The 17916-nt window shown below is 36.3% G+C and overlaps 1 protein-coding gene across 5 annotated transcripts in view; it reads right to left on the reverse strand.

The window, feature by feature from the left end:
• The window catches only part of Pld (Phospholipase D), a 151859-nt gene that overhangs the window by 29698 nt on the left and 104245 nt on the right, over positions 1-17916 (reverse strand). For all 5 annotated transcript variants that reach the window (XM_069819218.1, XM_069819219.1, XM_069819221.1 and 2 more), the window contains exons 12-20: positions 17414-17590; positions 14546-14800; positions 12615-12784; positions 9258-9376; positions 6993-7106; positions 4387-4598; positions 2783-2908; positions 2592-2700; positions 41-172 (exon numbers count right to left, since the gene is read on the reverse strand). In XM_069819218.1, the coding sequence (XP_069675319.1) occupies positions 41-172; positions 2592-2700; positions 2783-2908; positions 4387-4598; positions 6993-7106; positions 9258-9376; positions 12615-12784; positions 14546-14800; positions 17414-17590 (1414 nt within the window). The remainder of the gene's footprint in view (positions 1-40; positions 173-2591; positions 2701-2782; positions 2909-4386; positions 4599-6992; positions 7107-9257; positions 9377-12614; positions 12785-14545; positions 14801-17413; positions 17591-17916) is intronic.

Genomic DNA, 17916 nt, shown 5'->3' on the forward strand with positions numbered 1-17916 from the left:
AGACTGGGAAGAAGGTGGGTAATTATGGAATTGTACGGACCTCGACGATGACTGCAATCTCAGAGTCTCTCTTGCCAAGCATACTGCGATCGTTGATGTTGGCTGAACCACAGATCACTAATCGGTCATCTGCAATCAGCAGCTTGGAGTGGACGTAGATTAATTCCGACATCTGCAAGGAAAAGAAAATAGACAGGTGTAAAGATACGTAGGGCTATGAATGGATGAATGAATAAGTGAATAAGTAAATAAATAGATAAATAAATAAATAAATAAATAAATAAATAAATAATAATAATAATAATAATAATAATAATAATAATAATTTATTTATTTAATCTGGCAGAGCTAAGGCCAGGAGGCCTTCTCTTCCGCCCAGCCAGACTCTAATTCTAATTAAATACATTTGCTTACACAGTTATTACATTAATATCTAGATCATAAAACAACATGAAAGTAAATAATGAAAATTGGATAACTAATGTTAGTGTGACAATAATAAACACTGTTAAGAAATAGTTATAATGATGATGATGATGATGATGATGATGATGATGATAATAATAATAATAATAATAGGGTAATAATAATAATAATAATAATAATAATAATAATAATGATATAATTTAGATATTTATCTGTGATATATATAACCATTAAACATTAAGAAACCTGAAACAGCTATTATTGTTCACAATAATTGTTAGAAAAATATCTGGTTAGCCTATTCTTAAATTGATTTGATGTCTGACAGTAAATATATAAATAAATATAGAGATTAACAAATAAATAAATAAATGAAAAAACGAAAACAAATCTTCTATACAAACACCCCTCATTTTCTGACATTCAGAAGTTCATTCAATATCTTAGATGACTTGGGTGCTGTTAAAGTCGCGATGAAGATGATGATGATGATGGATGATGATGATGATGATGATTAATATTATTATTATTATTATTATTATTACTTTCAATAATTGTTCCTGTTGTGCTCAATGTAGCTGCTAGGGTAGCCAGAGTAGTAATGATTGTAGTGATAGTGATGGATTGCAATCATGCTGGTAATAATGTTGGAAGTGCTTGTCGCGGTAATGGTAGTTGTGCTGATGATGGTATAGTGACAATGGTCTTGATGGTAGTGATGATAACAATGTTGCTAATACGTTACGACAATGATGATGATGATGATGATGCTGATGATTAAGGTAACAGGTTTTACTCGATAGTATCATCAATTACCCATGGTGAGAGTGGCGGTGATGATGATGATGATGATCAATCTTCTTAATGTATCCAGCTGTTTGCTGACAACATAAAGTCCACTATAGTCCACTGTAGTATATTCAGTTGTTGTTTTTCACGAGAAATGAGGGATATTTTGATCGGTGTTCATTATAGATGCCTGTTGCTAGAAGCCAGAGTTGGGGTGTAGTCAATATATACTGCAGGAATGATGATGATGATGATGATGATGATGATGATGATGATGATGATGATGGTTATGACCGAAGAGGCAGTGACGACGAAGGGGGTGGCAGTGATGACGATGGGGGGGGGCAGTGATGACAGGGTGGCAGGTTGATGAGAGCAGAGGTATAGTTGTGTCGCTATTATTTCCGGTGTGACTCCTCCTCCCCTTTGCTTACGTCTTAGGAAGTGAAGGCTCTATAAAGTCTAGCTATTGTCCGCGCAACTTATCTAGGCACTTGGGGTCCCTAGTGCTCTCTCGCTGCCCCTCTCCTACCATGCTACCGCTACAAGCAACCTCGCTACACCCCGCTTCCCCGCTCTTTTAGCTGCCCAGATAAGTTGCGCGAACAGTAGGTAGTATCGTTCGCCATTTCTGTTCTTTCGTTGCCGAGCTACCAGATGAGGAATCTATTTTCTTCACCGTTAAACATTATCATGTCGTAGCTCCTATGATAATAAATCAAACGCACTGTAATTGAGCAAATAATTGAGCGGCAAATAACGTCCTCGTGTAATTTCTGCGAACGCCAACGAAAGAGCCAAAATGGCGGACGATTATATTAAGTATTTATCGAGCCTTAGGAAATGCATTACATCATCAGTAGCGAATGACAAGACGCACACATTTAAATGTAGCCGACCTGCAACGTGATTGGCTGCTGGAAATAAAAGCGATGGGACTATAGCAGTGATGATGATGGAGATGGCAGTGATGATGATGGGGGTGGTAGTGATGATGAGAGCAGAGGTGGTAGTGATGACAACAGGGGTGGTAGTGTTGATGACGATGGTGATAGCGACGGGGGTGGCAGTGATGATGATAGAAGTGGTAGTGATGACGAGAATGGGGGCAGTAGTGATGATGACAGGGATGACAGTGATGACGACAGGGGTGGCAGTGATGGTGACGATGATGATGATGATGATGATGATGATATGATGATGACGTAGGTGCTAGTAATGATGACAGAGATGGTAGTGGTGGTGGTGGTGATTATGATGATGATGATGTTGTTGGAAAAGGGACTGAGGAAGTAGAGTATGAGGACAGAAAGAAGAAGATTAGCAGTAGGAAGATGGAAAGGAGAGGACGGCGATAATAAGTTCGTAAAACTTACCAGGTCTCCATTAAGCACGGAGTGTGTACGTAATCCGTGGAAGGAGATGTACTGACTCGGGTCCTCGACCCCTTCGGACTTGAGCCTGTTGAGTATTGAATCCTTGCCCCTGAACACATGGAGAGTAAGGCATCACAAAATAATCTGCAGGAATCACACTGAATCAATTTCACACATGGAAGATATCCTACCTGCTAATCGAGGCATAGTTCCAGTGTGTGATGGCATGCAAGGCTGTGCCAGATGGAGTGCCTATTTCACCTTCAAAACCTGGCAGCAGGGGCATCACTACGAACACACGGAACACTGCTTCTTCCCTGGAAATGTAACTCACATTACTGACTGATATAACATATGTTAAGTGAGATGATGTAACTGGTACGTACCACACTTTTGACATTTCCTGCGGTGACGATGATGATAATGAGGACAGTAACAACATAGTAGTTATATAATAATAATAATAATAATAATAATAATAATAATAATAATAATAATAATAATAATAATAATCCGTGGTGCTACGGCCCATGAAGGGCTGCCGGCTGCTGACCTCACGCCCACATGCCGAAGCAAAGATGGACGATCATCCAACCAGAATGGAGGTATCGTGTGGTTAGCACGATGATCCCCCAGCCGTTATAGCTGGTATTTGCATCCAGATTTCGCTACCTATCGTAGTTCCCCAAGTGGATCACGATGCTGGGTGGGCACCGGACCCATAAGAAAATTTCTTCTCCCATGAGGACTTGAACCAGCGTGCATTCCGTAACCCGAGTCCTAGGCAGGATGCCTTAGACCACGACGCCATGGCGCAGGACATAGTAGTTGTATAACGTTGTTAAATAACCGATAAAAAATAAAAAGGAAAGAGATGGAAGTGCAGCTACAATTCTGGAATAATGATTAAAGGAAGTGGAACAAAATGAATAAGGTCAGCCAAAATGAAACTTTTATAGCCCATAAACAGATGTGTAAGAGATGTCTGAACATCAAACTTCAAAATAAGATACAGTTTGAAAATGTTAATATAAACAAAGTCAAAAATAATACCGTAACTGAGTGGAACCAGGACCCTTATCAAACAATGCCGTATTTTTCAAGACTGAGGAAGAATACTCTGGGAGGTCAAGAAAAACAGAAAGGTTGCCTGTATGTCTGATGTTAACTATCGCTACTTTTTAAGATTTTCATGGTGGTAACTCTTACTATGGTCCCGTGCCATGGCGTCGTGGTCTAAGGCATCCTGCCTAGGACTCGTGTTACGGAATGTCCGCTGGTTCGAGTCCTCATGGGGGAAAACTTTTCTCATGAAATTAAGGCCAGTGTATGGGACCGGTGGTTCCCACCCAGCATTGTGATGCACTTGGGGAGCTGCGATAGGTAGCGAAATCCAGTTGCGAAAGCCAGCTATAATGGCTGGGATGATCATCGTGCTAACCACACGATACCTCCATTCTGGTTGGATGATCGTCCACCTCTGCTTCGGCATGTGAGCGTGAGGCCAGCAGCCGGCTGGTCGGTCTAGGTCCTTCACGGGCTGTAGTGTCACGGATTAACTCTTACTATGTGATTATGAAGAGGGAGAAATTTGCTCAAACGTGAGAAACAATGAAGGAGAAGAATAAGATAAGGAAATGGGCAATGAGAGAGAGATCAATAGAAGAGAAGATCGATGAGATAAAAAGAAGGTGTAAAAGAAAAGGGTGAAGAGAAGGGTAGTGGTAAATACATGACAAATGAGGACGAGAAGGATAATGACATTATAATAAGTTGGACTGGTCAAAAAGCTAACCTGTGTGCTCGCATGATGCGCTTGAAAAGTGTTTCACAGATCTGATTGCGCACAGATGAGTTCTGCACAGCGAGGCTGATGAAGAACTGGTTCTCGATGTACACATAGTGTTTTGCTTTCGTGATAGCTTCAATGTAAGCCTCATGAATGCTCTCCTCTAGTGTTTCCACATCCAGAAACCCTGCACTCCAGCTGGAAGCACTGCGGAGAATCTGCAATCAATATGTTCAGAGAGGTAATTTTATAAGCTGCTGTAAATGTTAAGATACGAAAAAATATTATGCAGTTCACATTAATATCTGTACAAAATGAAATCTTAGTGTGTTGGCAGAATACTTCTCTTCCTTGTCCCTATCACAATAAAAAACCATTCATTCATTCATTCATAGTGTTCTGCCCAAGGGCAGATCTTTCACTATAAACCCAGCATTCTCCAATCTTTCCTATTTTCTGCCTTCCTCTTTTGTCTCATCATATGATCCATATATCTTAATATCTTATTTATTAAATCTACATACTTAGACTTCAACAAACAAAATTTGATAACACAATCTCAAGGGAAAAAATGGAACTCTCTGCATCAAAATCCACAGTTAATTCCCGATTTACCACGAAAATCGTCTGTAGCTGCATTTAGATTGGCAACAGGCCATGATTGTTTGGCCAAACACCTGCATAGAAATGGAATATATCAGTCCCCTAACTGCCCATTGTGCAACTCAAACCAAGAAATGGATTCGGAACACCTCAAAATCTGTGTTTCAGTGGCTGGCCATGATAATATCTTTGAAAAATATTGGAGTACAAGAGGTCAAATGACTTTATTGTCAAACGCCTGGCATTAGAAAACAACAACAACATATCTTAATGTCGTCTATCATCTGATATTTTCTTCTGCCCCATTCTTCCCCCATTCACCATTCCTTCTACAGTTTCCTTGTAGGCAGTTTCTTCTCAGTCAGTGACCCAACCAATTTCTTTCTCTCTTCCTGATCAGTTTCAGCATTATTCTTTCGTTACATAGTATTATAATTCTCGTCATAGTTATTATCCTTACCATCACAACAATCACCATCAACAAGTCACAATAATAGTCATTGTCATCACAGTCGCCACCACCTCAGTCATCATCATCTTAGTCATCGGCACCAACGACGTCATCTTAGTCATCATTGTCGTCGCCACTTTATCATCGTCATCGTCGAAGTTTTAGTCAGTCATCATTGTCGTCATCGTCACCATCGACATCGTTTAATCACCATTATTTTAGTCATCATCAACATCGTCATCTTCGTCTTAGTCATCGTCATCAACGACGTCGTCTTAGTCACAATCGTCATTGTCGTTGCCTTAATCGTCATCATTTTCGTTGTCGTCTTATTCATCATTGTCGTTGCTGCCTTATCATTATCATCGTAGTCTTAGTTGTCGTCGTCATCATCTTCATTGTCGACATCACAATCGTCATTTTCGTCGCAGTCATCACACAACTTGTCATTGTCAGTGCTCATCAACATCGTCTTATTTCTCATTACAGTCGACACATACATGGACTCATTGTGTTACACTTGAACCACAGTCTACTATATACAGTCACGAAGCTTGAGTTTTGAGGGTGCTAGAAACAATAGACTGTGACGGTACTATTTTGCATTGCCTGTAATGAGGCGATATTAGCGATCCTAGTGGTGAGCAACTATCTAATGTTTGCATATTTACTACGTATTGACCTTCGCGACTGTATATACTAGACTGTGCTTGAACTTCGAAATTGGCGAGAACTGGCCAGTCAATTTTGCTTGGAGTCATTCAGGAAAAGGATCTCTTACATGCCATAAATCTATGACACAAGCCTTTCAACTTTACTTCTTTTCTATGAAATATCACGTTATGAATTTTATCAACAGTAATCTGACTAGAGGTTTTGATTTATCCAGAGAAAATCGAAACTCAAGTGGAATTTAACTGACTATTACACGATTAGAAGAAAGTATATAAACATTAGAAGAAATAAAGTACTCTAATAGAATAAAACATTAATTTACTTACTAAAATTCTATTCTACTGATGTTAGCTTCACCAAATTGTTGTTGTTGTTTTCTAATGCCAGGCATTTGACAATAAAGTCATTTGACCTCTTGCACTCCAATATTTTTCAAAGATATTATCATGGCCAGCCACTGAAGCACAGATTTTGAGGTGTTTGAATGAAGCTACCATTTTCAGTTGACTATCTATGTGGTAAACAAATTACGATAGAGAAGCATGTTTTATAGTACCGTAAAGAATTTGCAGTTTTAAATGTCTGCAAACAAAGAAACAAATTGTAGCGATAAACAGCCATGAATGATTAAAACACATTATTTCATATCGTTTTATTGGTCAAAAGTAGTATGACGTAGTAAAAGTGTAATAGTCATCCTTAAAAATCTATTACTGATTTGAACCTGCGAATGTTGGACAAACAGCCCAGTAATACAAGTTAAAGAAGTTAATATTATCCTATTTCTCACATATGCATTAATTAGAATGCAAAGAGAGATACAGAGATCACAAAGAATCATTCCAAGCGATAAATAAAATGTATTTCATGACATAATATTTACCTGACAATTGACACGATGCAGTGGGACATCTGTGATAGGTGTACATGTTCCAATATTTTCGTACGATTTGGGCAAGAGGTGTGGATAAGCTAGATTCAGCTTTGCTTTCTCCAGCTGAAAATAAAAGATTGATGAGTAGGTATGCTATTCATATTTATTGCCTATATCAGTATTTAACGAACCATCTGATCATACTCCATAATGACATTACATAAGCAAATTAATTATTTACTCACTTTAATGTGTGTTTATCTACTAGGGTTGCCAACTCTTCCATATTTCCCGGAATCTCCCTATTTGCCTCTAATTTTTAACAGACTCCCGGCTCCCATATTATTCTTTTATTCGAGCATTTTCTCTCTTATTTTTGCCGTGAATGGTGATGATTTATGTGGTGAATTTTGTTGTTCAAGAGATGCATTGCAATGTGCAGTCTTTGTAGAAGGTAATGCTTGCCAGAAATGGGTTTTGCTGCTCACTCGTTTAAAATCAAACCATCTTAATGTTAAAAATCTGGAAAAACTGGCGAGTTTCGTTCTAAGCTTACCAGTAACTCATAGTGTCTTATTGGTTACGAAAAAAGGAGAAGGGATATTGCCACAGAAACCCATAGACACCTTCAAATTTCACAACTCAGTTGTTCTTTCAATTCCACTACAGAATGTACAGAGTCTTCACAAAAAAATGCAATATTTTTAAATGGTTATATATCAGCTGAAACATTATATACATTGGTGATTTTTGTATTAAAGTATCCCTGAAATCTGGGAATTCGATGCTACGTGAAAAGATTTTCAATATGAGACATTTCAAAAGCTCATACAAAGAGAATGTTTTATCTCATGAACAATAATTAGACAGATGTTCGAAATAGGAGTACGACACATTTAACCAAATCAGAGCTGCAAACTGCAGTCGACTTCAACTATTACGTGAGACAAAATCTGTCTCAAAATACTCTTAATTTAAGTCTAGCTGCCGAAGTATAAAATAAAGTTGTTTTTCAGTAACTGAACTGAATAATTTGTCAATTTTGTATGTGAAATTTTGTCGATTCCTTAGTCTTCCGTATTTTCTTAAAAAAAAAGTTGGCAACTCTATTACCTACATCTCTATATAGCGGGGCTTTTTACGAGTATATTGGCAGCACCATCAGGGAAAGGGAGATGAAGAAACATCTGTTAGGTCTGTCTCCAGGACTGAACTTTGAGTGTAATGCAGAATGAGTTCATACTGTAGAACTCTGTTATAACGACATCCAAGGGACCTTAAAATTTATGTTGTTATAAACAAGTGTCGTAGTAACCGAGTTTCATATTATCAGTCTAGTGAGGTGGAAAATGAAAAATAACAAACTTAATTAGGCTTATTTTAGATTTATATACGGTAAGTATTCACTTTTAAGCCTACCATGAACGTAATAAAATACACGTACAATTATAAATACAATATTCTGTATTAAAACAGTTTGTTCAATACTCACCAAACTTCTTTACTTAGGAGTCAAGTAATCAGTCATTTTACTCTATTGTCTCCTATTTTCCCAATACACACTTTCTAAATTACGTTCTATATTCATTATTTCAGTTACAATTTCACTGCTCCTTCCCCTAGCTTCGATCCATTCTGTTCAATTGCAGCAACAATTTTATCCTTGCTCTTCCAAATCGTTTGGACTGTGCACACGTCAGCTTTTTTAAATTCCTTTCTCAATTTGATGAGTCACTAACTTTTTCTTCCAACGTTAAAACTTTTCTTTTAGTGGCCATACTGCGCTAAAATGCGTGCACTTAGTGAAAACTACCTGGCCGAAACTGATCGTATGCAAGTGCCGTTAATACGGCATGAATTCGGGCGGGTTAAAGGAAATCTGCCTCCATTTCAGAAGTCTATGACAGAAGGGGACAATAAATAATTCGCCAGATTTCAACAAAATTTCTTAAAATACATTGGTTCTTAGACAATCTTATTCCAAACTGAGGTTGAAAATTACGTTATACGCGAGGTAGACGCATATACGTTTGTCGTATTAAGCAAGGTAGAAAAGCATATGTCTTATGGAGAATTAGTTGGGACCACAGACTATTTGACGTTATAGGCGAGGTGTCGTACAAAACGAGGTCGCTATAACCAAATTCTACTGTATATATAGCGGTGAGAAAGTGAAACTGAAATATTCCACAGGTTAGCAAAGAAATATGAAAAAGAGATTTATATCAGAATGTGAACCAAAACGTAAAGTTATAGGTGTTATAAATCACAGACCTTGACGGCATTCCAACGTTGAATGAAATGGCGTGCCACATCACGAGCAGCAGCTCCCTGAACCATTGCTCCAATGTCGTGCCAAGGCATGCGTGGGGTCGTATTCCGATCCACCAGGTCTGCCAAAATGATCGAACAGAAGAGTGATACATATTGCTGCTGTCAGATTGTTATAAAGTACAAACACATCCTAGTATGTTCCTAATAACATTCAATTAATACTGTATAAAAACAATCTCATTCAGATATTTACATGAAATTTACAATGTAAATTAACTATTTTTCTATGTGGCAAGTGTGATTTCCAGACATTTGGAAATTTCTCGATAAAGAGAATGAAAAAAAAAAAAAGAGAGACTTCTTATTTTCACTTTCTACCTTCCCATACTCTTATGTCGCATTTTTTTCTACCTCAACAGAGAATTCAAAGAGAAAATTAATGGATAAATGTACAATAAATTGTGCAATTAAAAACTTGAGCTTTCCCTTCAAATATACATATTTTGTTTTATGCTTGAAACGTATTATAGACACATACAAAGACAGACAAACACAGACAAGACAGATAGACGAACTTGGAGTTAAAATTTTTATATTACTTACTTACTTACTGGCTTTTAAGGAACCCGGAGGTTCACTGCCGCCCTCACATAAGCCCGCCATTGGTCCCTATCCTGAGCAAGATTAATCCAGTCTCTATCATCATATCCCACCTCCCTCAAATCCATTTTAATATTATCTTCCCATCTACGTCTCGGCCTTCCTAAAGGTCTTTTTCCCTCCGGCCTCCCAACTAACACTCTATATGCATTTCTGGATTCGTCCATTCGTGCTACATGCCCTGCCCATCTCAAATTTTTATATACGTAATTAATTTCTAGAAATATTAATTGTTGCTCTTGTTGTAGTTGCCATTGCTTAAGGGGTTAGGTACAGCTTAAAGCAGTAAAATTTTGGAAATATTCAACATTTTTTTCCTCCATTACTGTACCTCGTACAATAATGAAAATTGATATGTGTAAGACACTGTCCTTCTGCTATACGAAAAAAAAAAATATTTTTACGATTTAAAAAAAATCATTTATATTTATTTATTTTTTTTTAAAAATTCAAAATGGTGGTAGTTTTACTGTACAGCGATGAAGTGTTTCCCTCATAACTCATAAACTTGTTAACTTTTTCATGTTCCATCTCTTATTTTATTGCTGAAACTCATGTTTACAATATCATGCCTTTTCAACTACATTCCTTAATAAATAATATTTTTTTATTTTGTATTAGAAGAAATATATTTGACCATTTTTTTAAATGAATTTATTTTTTATCAGAAAATCTATCACAGAGAGAATAGGTGATCTTGCAGCAACTTAGCCATCCAGCTTCCTTCTGTGCTCGAAATATCACCAAGAAGTAATACTGCTCTTCAGGAAGGTTATAGCATAGAGTATAATGATTGGCTGCTTAAAAGAGACCATGGTCTGATGCCCCACACACAATGAAAATGTACGCGTTAACATAAAAATGTAAACATTATCTGGTGATATGAGCAATTAAACAATATTTTTAAGTTGTTAAATTATATTTTATTGCTCGTCTCAAAAACACATCTCTCCAAGAACAGAACCAGTTTCCAGTTTCATAATTTTATTGCAAAGTACTCGTTCTTTTGGAGACGAAATATAGCTGGGGACTCCATGATGATATATGAAAAAACTATGTCCTTAGAGAGGAAAACTTCGGACGTAATTCACCCTTATTGGTCACTATCCTTATATAAATGATCTTTAACACAAGGAAAATTAAATTCTGCTAAGTTCCCCCAAGAAAATAATTCTTTTGATATGCTAGGCTATTAGAGTCTAGTAAGGTTTTAATCGACTACATTTCAAGACATAAAAAATAGCAAGGAACTTTTTTACATAAATAATGTTATGATTAGAAACATCAGAGTACAGTATATTCATCAGAGAAGTTGCATTTTCAGAAAAGCTTTATGCATAATTTAAAGTAATGTACAATAAGCAAAGGAAAAGAAATTTACACCTGTTAGTGTGTTACAAGACGTATCCAATATAGAACACAGCGAAGTCAATTACAATTAGGTTATGAGGGCACCACGATTTAATACATTCACTGTCACCACAGAAGCCACTCATTATTTTATTAGGTTGTGCATATTTTGAAAATAATTACTGATATCTTTATATCAGAATAGCTTTCTTACTATTTACCATAATTTTGTATTTATTTCTTCCGTCCCTCATATATGCTACAGTAAAGTGACCGTGTGTTTCAGTGCTCTCATGTGGAAATGTTCCATTGTCCTGAAAAATCCATTAGGGGCAACTGCATTATTCTAGATTTTGAATTTTGTCTAATATCACATAATTTAATTATCAATTATTCACAATTACTTCACAAAACTACGCGTGTTTCTGTTTTATCTTTCTTAAAAATTTCCGAAAAGTTTGGAAATAATTTTTATATCTGATTCCTATTTCTACTCTTCACTTATAATAATTAACCTCAAATTTAGCACCTATAAATTAAAAGGAAACAATTTTATAAAACAAGACAATATAATGACAGATTTTAATCACTTTGTTAAACAGAAAACATTTCATATTCATGACTAACACTGAGGTTTTCCACGAGAAATACTATTTCTGCTTTTTTTTTTTTTTTTTTTAATTCATTAGCTTCTCGGCAAATACAATACATAACCCTAATTGCGGAAAAGTTTAAAACAACATTTAGGATTGGAGAAATTAAAAACATCTGGCTCCTAATATTGTAATTTCAGTAATCCGACATCATTTTGCCGAGAGCACTGCACAGTTTTTATAACACATCAATATAAAACCTAAATTACTGCTAGGACTAAATCAATTATTATAATTTTTTCCTTTTAACTTCATGGACCTAAAAATCGAACAAATTATTATTGTACATCTTGATTACACAGCTTTTAACACTGTATCACTTCGGAATATGTATGATAAGTCTTTCTTGTGTTAAATTTTAACGTACCTTATTAACAGTTCTGAAGATGACCCAAAATAGGTCGAAACATGTTAACAAGGTACGTTAAAATTTAACACAAGAAAGACTTATCATACATATTCCGAAATATTATTGTACGTCTACAATCAATTCATTAATGGTCAGATTTTGGGGGAAAAAGATCGTCATTTATTTTGAACCAATTCTAATAATTTATAGTTGCATAAAACAGTGATTTTTGACACAACATTGGTGCAAGAACAATTCAGATTTTTAACAAATACAACAACCTTATTAAGCACCAAGTTTTTCTAAAATAAAAGTGCTACTCCTTCCCATGACTCAGTTATGTACCTTGGTAAGGAAGATCCAGATTTGTGAAGTCCTTGACGATGAAGTTCGTGTAATCCTTGCCTACCCAGTATTTTGCACTGCCCTCCAATCCATTCAAGTTGTTAATACTTCCATAATCCTCTACCTTAAGGTGATGTCCTGCATCACCATTCTGTACCACTTCACCTTCACTGTAACATTAAGAAACAATCACAGCCAATTAGAGCAATATACTCGTACACTCTGTTCCATTAATGCCGTCACGTTTTGAAGTTGTGTTTACATCCCTCTCCCACTCTTGTGCCATTAAGAGATAGCCACTCTTTATGAGCAGTGGCGGGCACTGCATCTCTGAAATGTTGGACTACACCACAAATGAGTTCTACAGTGCAGCTGCTACTCTAGCATGAACACCACTGAAAAGTGGAATACACAATACACAACACAGGCGAATCAATCTGCAAGCGAAATAGACGATTTCTTAACAAATAGCGAAATACGCATCACAATTACCGCGAAATTTATACTCTTTCAATTTTAAATTTGATTCAATTTCCAAAAGATGGAAGGCACTTCTAAAACACAAACAATTCTTTACTCTTTGACCATGACAATCGGCCAATTGAGAGGTAGTGCAGCGAAACGGAAATACTGAGAATTGGAACTATGGAAAGAAGTAGATTGTGGAAGCGGCTTGTAAGAAGTGCATTGTAGTGTGTGTGTGAAATCTGTTGTACTCTATCGTGTTCTGTACATTGTAGTGTTTTTAAACGAAAATATTGTTATATAATGGGAAAATCTAAAGTTATGACCGTGTATTCTAGAGTACAAGAATATGAAGATGAAGGATTTTATGTCTTCGAAAACACGTATTGATAGGTAAATATTCTAACGTATGAAGAAATTGGGAGCGCAAAGATATATGTAATAGCATTGCAAATAAAGTGATGTCCATACAAAAATAAAAACAAACTCGATCAAAAATTGAAAATGTTAGCAGCAAAAAGTGTGGAAAAACTCACAAAATTGTTAAATGATGACTCAGCAGGAAATGTATTTCGAGCAATAGCCAGACTTATGTACCTCCCAAATTTACTTAGAGCAAGAATTGATGACGTAACAGAACTCTTAAATAAGATCCCATTGTTTAAAAGACTCTCTAAACCAGATTTTGTACAGGGTTATACTGCACTACAGATGCAAATAAAGGAGGTATCTGAAAATGCAGAGAGTGATGATTGTGTGATACAAGTTTTGAAGGGTTTACTTGAAGACTATGAGTTGTTTGCAGTGAAGTGTCTACCACTAATGTAGAAAGTGAAAGGGCATTTTCTGCTTATGGAGATGTTCTGACAGGCTAACCAGCCTCTGCTCTGACAATCTTGAAACAATGATGTGTTTTTATTTTGGTGATAATGTATAATAACTCTCTGTGAAATAAGGAAATTTAATTTTTTGCTTTGTTAAAAAAAAAAAAGCCCTACTTCAGTCTCCCCCCGGGAAATATCCATCATTTTATGTAGGTTTTAAGCACCACTTTGGGGGATTTTAATTCACCACAAAATAGGGCTCCTACTTATTCTACATTGTTGTACTTTTTTTATCCAATGCCACCAGGTTGTCATTTGACATTTCTGGTCTCTCCTGGCAATGGCTTATTTGTAACCCACTTCTGGGGTTGAGGTACCTGGAAGGCGGAGTTACATTGCCCCGATGATGATATTATGATAAGATGATTATGAAGTGCCAGGAGAGGTCTTAAACCTAAGCCTAAGCTAATTTCCAGACCATGGACGAACACGAACATTCCCCTTTAAGGAAAAATTTCTGTGCTCTAACCAGAACCTCATGAACTGTAGTCAGAAGCTCTGACCACTAGCCCATGAGGCTGATCACATAGAATTAAGTAGGCAGACCGTTCAATGTAATGTTATACCACAATAATTATTTACCTTTGAGTGATTTCAGTGTTCTCACTGCGACAGGCCTCCTCTTCCGCTTCCTCTTCGCTTGGTGACAGCCAGGTCATCCACTGCTTACTTCGCTGTTTCGCATTCTCTGTTTTCTCCCGCACCACCTCCAACAAGCTGCGCCGCTCTGAAGGAGGTGTGTTGCACTTGATGTTGTCTGGCCCCGTCACCTCAATGGTAGGTGGCGGTTGCTGCGATGCATCATTTGATCGTAGTTTTGGGGGTTCATCTTCTTCACTGAAACAGATGTGTAACTTACTACACACATATTCATCTCTTAATTAAGGTACTCATCTACCCTTAATTTTTAATTCACCTTCAAAAATTTGATTTTTTGTTTTTAAGTCATCTGAAAGCTTGAACTTTCTAGTTTTCAAAAATATATCAGTTTCGTTTCTATGACGTTCGGTTAATTAATTAGCTGAGTTTTTATTGACCGGAATCACCCTTTCTTTAAACCGGAAGTGCTGTTCTGCAAATGTCAATCTGCCACAGTCAGTCAATTTTATATATATTTATGCTCGACCATGCCGAAATGTAGTAATTATACACCTGGTAGCAGTCCTTTAATGCATGTCATTAAAGTACACCTACTCATTAAAGTACAGGTGTTCAGCCAATGACAACTCAGCTTACAGGTGTTCAGCCAATGACAAGTCAGCTTTGTACCGTTATAAAACCGCAAGTATCGATTATTCTCAGATATGCAATCGAAAGAGAATTAGCGAAAAGTCACAGAGGCTGGAAATCCAATACTGTCGCAGAAGGTTATGTTCTGTTACTATAATAATTAGCGTTAATTGTAAATAATATTCAAATAAACTCAATTTGTCATCTCGTTTTTCAATGTCGAATTCAATAATCAAGGTTATAACAAGTTTAACGGGTCAATGACATTATTGTTCCTCGGAAAAAATCAATACTTTCGCGTCTGCGCACATCTCACAATTCACGACCTAGAACAAGGTCACTTCTGATCTTGTCAGATACAAATAAAATGTATACATCTGAATACCGGTAATTTCAAGTTAGAAATATGGTCGAGCATAAAAAGTCGTATGAAACTTGAAGCTCGCGCTCGTTTCATAAACAAACATACTTGCGTCTTAATTACTATCATTATAGGCTCGTTGCATAATGTACTATTTCATGTAATAATTCGAATTTGGCGCTGGAGTTTGTATTATTTTTCATAGTCAGGAAGCTGTGTGTTTGGTTTTACAATTTAGGGAATTAAACCAAAACATGCTCTGAAATATCTATATATATAATTTGAACTGGTAATGGAAATTATGGGTAAATGGCTGAACAGATTTTAATAAATGACCCGTCATTTTGAAGCTTGGAACCCAAAATTTTTCAGAAAAATAGTAGTTTTTAGTGAAATTTCAGTTTTTCTACATCATTTTATTATTTTCCAAAATCCATCTGTTGTCAGTTTTCAGAAATAATGGCTTTTATAGAATAAAACAAAACACAAAAACACTACAATAAACAATATCACACGAAGGCTACGACATATTTAGAGTTCAGATGGCTCAGATTCTCTGACATCATAATACCAATATGTCGATCTTCATTTGTGTAACTTTTTCAGAATGTTTCTGTAATATTGGTTATTAGAAACTTGAAGATTTACTAAAAAAAATTTACAGGTCAGATTCTCTGGTGTGTAATTTTCTGAGTACAGCTGTCTGTGTATTGGATATTAAAAACTACAAAACTTAAGAATGTTTGATGACATTATTACCATTAAAAATGAAATATTATTATAGTGAATGCCATGATGTGAGTTCTTGTTACTTATTATACAGATTGATGCTTTATTGATGATATGAAAGTGAAAGCTTTTGGGGTTATATAAGTAGGTTTAGAGAATATCTGAAGTTAGATCTTCATTTCTGTAATATTTACTGAGTGATAGCTATATAGTAGTCTATAAAAGGTAAAGGTATCCCCGTAACATGCCATGAAGGCACTTGGGGGGCATGGAGGTAGAGCCCCGTGCTTTCCATGACCTCGGCACTAGAATGAGGTGGTGTGGTCGGCACCACGCTCTGACCGCCTTTTACCCCCGGGAAAGACCCAGTACTCAATTTTATAGGAGGCTGAGTGAACCTCAGGGCCGTTCTGAAAGTTTGGCAACGAGAAAAAATCCTGTCACCACCTGGGATCGAACCCCGGATCTTTCAGTCCGTAGCCAGCTGCTCTACCACAAAGCTTAAGTTAAAAAATGAAATATTTTTATAGTTATTAAACAAGTGGTATAGGTCTTTTCCTTTAATGAAACTCAGGAACTGAAGATGTATAGGTTCAATAAAAAATATTTAGCACAAAGAAAACCATTCAGAGGGATATGTTTCATTATTATGGAAGCAAATAACTTCCAAAATGTCAGGTATTCATAGTTTCATATAAAACAATTTTTATCTCGAAAAAGGGAGCAAAAACGAGCAAAACTGTATTAAACCTTTTTGTTTCAAGTATCTCAATGAATACCCCTCTGAATTTAATGACATTACTTAAGGTTCACACTGTACACACCATATATCTGTACAAGTATTTAAAATGGAATTATTGTTTTTCATCTGAATTGGTTTGCTGGAGAGCTGTTAACTGTATGAATCTGTGATAAGTGAAGTAAGAAACAAAATTCATACGAGAAACTCTCTCTCTCCAGCAAACACCATATTAATTAATGCAAGAGTCTGATCCGTTGCTAAGGAAGTGACGTCAGAATAGAGTGAATAACTCATTGCCGTTGCTACGTAAATGACGTCAATGTTGAAACTTCCGTAACATTTTATCTAAATGTTTCACGTTAAAAAAAGAAAGCAACACTATTGGTACCTGTTTAATGTAGACTGCGAGGTGCTGAGGACTCCCACCACAGTATTTGTTGCCATAGCAAGGTGCATTAGGGTGTGGGGTACGTTTGTATTCGTCATTGGATGGCTGGACGTATGTTTCCTGCGAACTGGAAGGAAGGGATTCGATATCTGTGATACGCTGCCTGTGTCTGTAAGTCTGTACACAACATAAGCATAATATTACCATCATTACTAACTTGGTAACCATAAATAAGAGCAAGAAAAAGATAGTACTGTCAATAATTAATTTATTATAAATTCACATACTTTTCAATTTGAAAAAAGTTACAACTTAATTAAAATTTACAGATGCATTCACATACACACAGATTTCATAAATAAATACAGTAAAACCCCGTTTTAACGTTCCCTTTCAAGGTTTCAATCATTTAACTTTTCAAAATTGATGACCTTTCAATTAATCAATTTTTTCAGACAAAACACCTCTCACCACGGCGAATAGACTGAGACCTCTTCACAACT

This window comes from Periplaneta americana, chromosome 2 (genome assembly GCF_040183065.1).
Source record: "Periplaneta americana isolate PAMFEO1 chromosome 2, P.americana_PAMFEO1_priV1, whole genome shotgun sequence".
Taxonomy (NCBI): domain Eukaryota; kingdom Metazoa; phylum Arthropoda; class Insecta; order Blattodea; family Blattidae; genus Periplaneta; species Periplaneta americana.